At 26.3% G+C, this 4035-nt stretch overlaps 1 protein-coding gene across 2 annotated transcripts in view; it reads right to left on the reverse strand.

The window, feature by feature from the left end:
- Positions 1-2204: 2204 nt before the first annotated feature.
- LOC124427071 (probable serine/threonine-protein kinase nek3) overlaps positions 2205-4035 on the reverse strand; it is a 53183-nt gene continuing 51352 nt past the window's right edge. The window contains exon 5 of one of the 2 annotated variants that reach the window (XM_046969534.1): positions 2205-3853. In XM_046969534.1, the coding sequence (XP_046825490.1) occupies positions 3536-3853 (318 nt within the window). In that variant the 3' untranslated portion in view covers positions 2205-3535. The remainder of the gene's footprint in view (positions 3854-4035) is intronic. The other variant, XR_006942867.1, reaches the window with a different exon arrangement.

The raw sequence follows: 4035 nt of genomic DNA on the forward strand, positions 1-4035 counted from the left end.
TAGAGTCAATATATATATATATATCTCATTAAATACTCGACGAGATGTGACACACGACGAGGTATTTTTACATAAGGTGTGTCTCATTTATTATAAGGAAGAAAGAAAAAAAGCACAAATCATCAACGTACTTTATTTCTTTCTAATCGCCTAATCACGCTTACTATATATATGTATATATCTCGTGATGACAAAATATATATATATATATATATATATATATATATATATATATATATAACTTAGGTATTATATACTTATATGTATATCGTATCATACAAGGAGAGAATGAAAAAGAGGCTCTCCGATCGAACCGAAAAAAAAAAAAAAAAAAGAAAAAAGGAAAAATGATGGAAACGCAATGTCTTGATGACATAAAAACGTCATTGATATGTGTCGTTTCTGAGCAAGAAGAAAAAAAAAAAAAAAAAAGACAAAAGTAGAATAAAAATAAAAAAGAAAAATGGAAATGAAAAGAAAAATTGTAAATAATGAAAAATGTCACTTGTTTCTTCTTAAAACAAAATTCACAAACAATTCGTACCTTAACATTCGTTCTAATCGTCATTTCTCGTATGTTATTAGAATTCGAAGGAAGTGAAATAGAAAAAAAAAAAGAAAAAGAAAGAAAGAAAGAAAGAAAAAAGAAAGAAAAGACAAGAAAATAACAGAAAGTGGACGTTTCGACGGAAACGTAATTCGTAATCGTTAAAACGTCTAGTATACACATAGTACATAGATATATCACACTTGTCAATGTAATTACACGCACGAATAAAAAATAAATAATAATAATAATAATAATAATAATAATAATAATAATAATAATAATAATAATAATAATAATAATAATAATAATAATAGTAAAAATAGTAATAATAGTAATAGTATAATAGTGATAATAATAATAGTAAAAATAATAGTAATAGTAATAGTAATAGTTATGATAATAAACATTCATCACAACGCGAGAAATTTAAATAAATTCTTTTTAAATGCTAACTAAATGGAATAATATCGGTAAACGAAAATGTCCGATTCGGAATGTTGTTTAGGATTGCGGAAACTCGTCGAGAGAAAAATAGAATGTCGATTTTTTTTTTTTTTCTTATTAATCTTCTTCTTCTTCTTCTTCTTCTTCTTCTTCTTCTTCTTCTCTTTTTTTTCTCTTGTTTCATTTACGTTTTCGTTTTTGTTTTATTTATCTATAATAAATTTCATCGTATCGTTTCATAGCCCATGTAATTTTGAATAATACGCATTTTATGTATATAGAAAAGTAATTCTTACGTATTACAGTGTTACACGAAATCACACGTATAACCTGTAGATAAATATAGAAAATATAATGAAACTATCGATAAATTAATTACAATGTAATTTAGCCAAGTAATCGAAAGTTTGCCTGTTACAAACTCGTTCTTGACGTCTCTTTCGTTGATAAGATCAGGGTCGCATTTACCCATATGGCGCATATTTAGGCACAAAATTGAGGTCTCTCTTTCCCTCTTTCTCTCTCTTTATTAAGCACAACTTTTAAAACATTATTCTTTATAAAGAACGATTTAAAAAAATTTGCTTGATGTACACTCGTTAAAGCCGTAGCTTGAAAGAAAAGAAAACGATTCTTGATCTTTTCTTTCTGACAACTATTTTTTTTTTTTTTTTTTTTTTTCCAATAAATCAAAAATAAAAAAGAAAAAATACGCTCATGCGAATTGAATTAAGTGACAAAAACAAAAAGAAAAAGAATAGATTTCTATCGAGGCCTCGTAATATATAATTGTGCGCCTAGGACTTACGATGGTACAAATGCGACCCTAAAAATACAAATACGCTTATTAAAAAGAAGAAAAGTAAAAAAGAAAAAAAAGAAGAAAAAATGCCAATATCAAAATTACACACGTGGCACGTTCGGCATTAATTAATAATAAACAATAATAAAAATAATAATAATAATAATAATAATAATAATAATAATAATAATAATTATAATAATAGTTATAATAAAGACAAAAATATAATAAGAATAAATAATGACGGTATTTCTTATATTAATTATTAATCTTAATCTGCCTTTTTTGCGAGACGTTACCTTTATATATATATATATTAATATATATATATATTTGTTCTTCGTATTGTTAATTAACAAAAAAAACCATATAATGTTGAATAGAAAGATGATAAAGAATAATAATAACAATAATAATAATAATAATGATAATAATAATAATAATAATAATAATAATAATAAAAATAATAATAATCTCTAATACATTTTCTCTTTTTTATGAGGATGAACACACACTGGTATTTGTAAAATGATTTTGGAAATGTATCGATTTGTTCAAAACTTATTAGTAACGTCCGCGTCAACCAATAATTAACAATTCTGATTTTTCTGTAGTTTTTGTCTTTTTTTCTTTTACTTTTTTCTCGTTTTTTTTGTTCCTTTTCTTTCTTTTTCCCTTTTTTTTTTCTTTTTCTTTTTTTTTTCTTTTTTTTTCTTTTTTTTCTTTTTTTTTTTTTCTTTTAAATATTATTACTTGATTATATCTCTCTCGAACATCTTAATCACCGACGAGTCTCCCACTTTTATTTAGAATATACAACCATTATAAATTTTATGAGCTCCTTTCGCGATAATATATACAATATCTCACGCTTCGAATATATACATATACATATATATATATATGTGTGTGTGTGTATATATATGTATGTATATGTATATATGTACATGTATTTCATCGTAGAAAATGCTTGCTGCCAAAAAAATGCGAGTGTCAAGATCGATCGATTTTTGATCTGATTTAATCACGACGACGGCGACGATGACGACGACGACGACGACGATGATAATGATGATGATGACGATGATGATCGTACCGAATTATTTTGATAAAGTTAGAAGGACGGTCAAGGGAAAAATAAATTCACATTAAAAGTAACAAATTGGATCAATGAGAAACAATCGTAAAAGTGTGTACGAGTCTAAATTTAAAAAAAAAAAAAAAAAAAAAAAAGAAAGAAAGAAAGAAACAAAAAAAAACGAAAAAAATTAGAAAGAAAAAAGAATACAAGGAAAAAGATAAGAAGAAAAGAAAAAAGAAAAAGAAGAAAAAAGAAAAAAAAAAAAAAAAGAAAGTAATTTCGCACAGTAGCCATTTTTTCCTTATTCTTTCCTTCTCTTATCTCTTTCTTTCTCGCAATAAATTTTCCAATTAAGAGACACTAATTTGAAATTGATAATAGAATATAGTGTGCATACTATATATATATATATAAAGGTTATTTGGCAAAAGAAATTTGTATTAAAACAAAATCCGTCCTTCTACGTTAAAAGGTTATTAATCAATTAATGAAAATGGATAAGAAAATTTGAAAGAGGAAAAAAGAATAGAATAGAAAAGAATTAAAAAGAAAAAGCAAAGAAAAGAAGGAGAATAAGAAAGAGAAAGAGAAAGAGAAAGAGAAAGGTTTGAAGAAAAAGTGAAAAAAATATGTCGACGTATTAAAATTCGTCTTTCGATCATCCTTCGCTCGAAAGTGGATGACACTCGAGCGAGTCACGTTCCGCCATAGCTTCGCCGCAACGTAATGGAAACTCATCGGTTAAGAGACTCTCGGGTATCATGTCGGCAGAATCGATGCTGTCAAAATATCGATGGGGCCAGGTCGAGCTTGGTCTAAAGCATCGTGCAGATGAGCCGAGTATAAATTCAACGCGTGTTGATCCTGTGACTGATGATGTTTCTTGATTCAATGAGTCTGGATACAAGGATGAGTCGCTATGACGAAAGCTGCTGCTATTGGTTGAACACCAGGAACTTGGTGGTTCGGAATGAGTCTGAAATAATAAATATAAGAAAAAAAATATATATACATATATATATATATATATATATATATATATATATACGATTTACTTTCATATGTATATATAATAATCATTTGGATCAATATTATCGTCCATTATTATTTATTTATAATATCGTTTCCGCTTGATTTACAAAGCTAGGTAATATGAAC

The sequence above is a fragment of the Vespa crabro genome, chromosome 9 (genome assembly GCF_910589235.1).
Source record: "Vespa crabro chromosome 9, iyVesCrab1.2, whole genome shotgun sequence".
Classification (NCBI taxonomy): domain Eukaryota; kingdom Metazoa; phylum Arthropoda; class Insecta; order Hymenoptera; family Vespidae; genus Vespa; species Vespa crabro.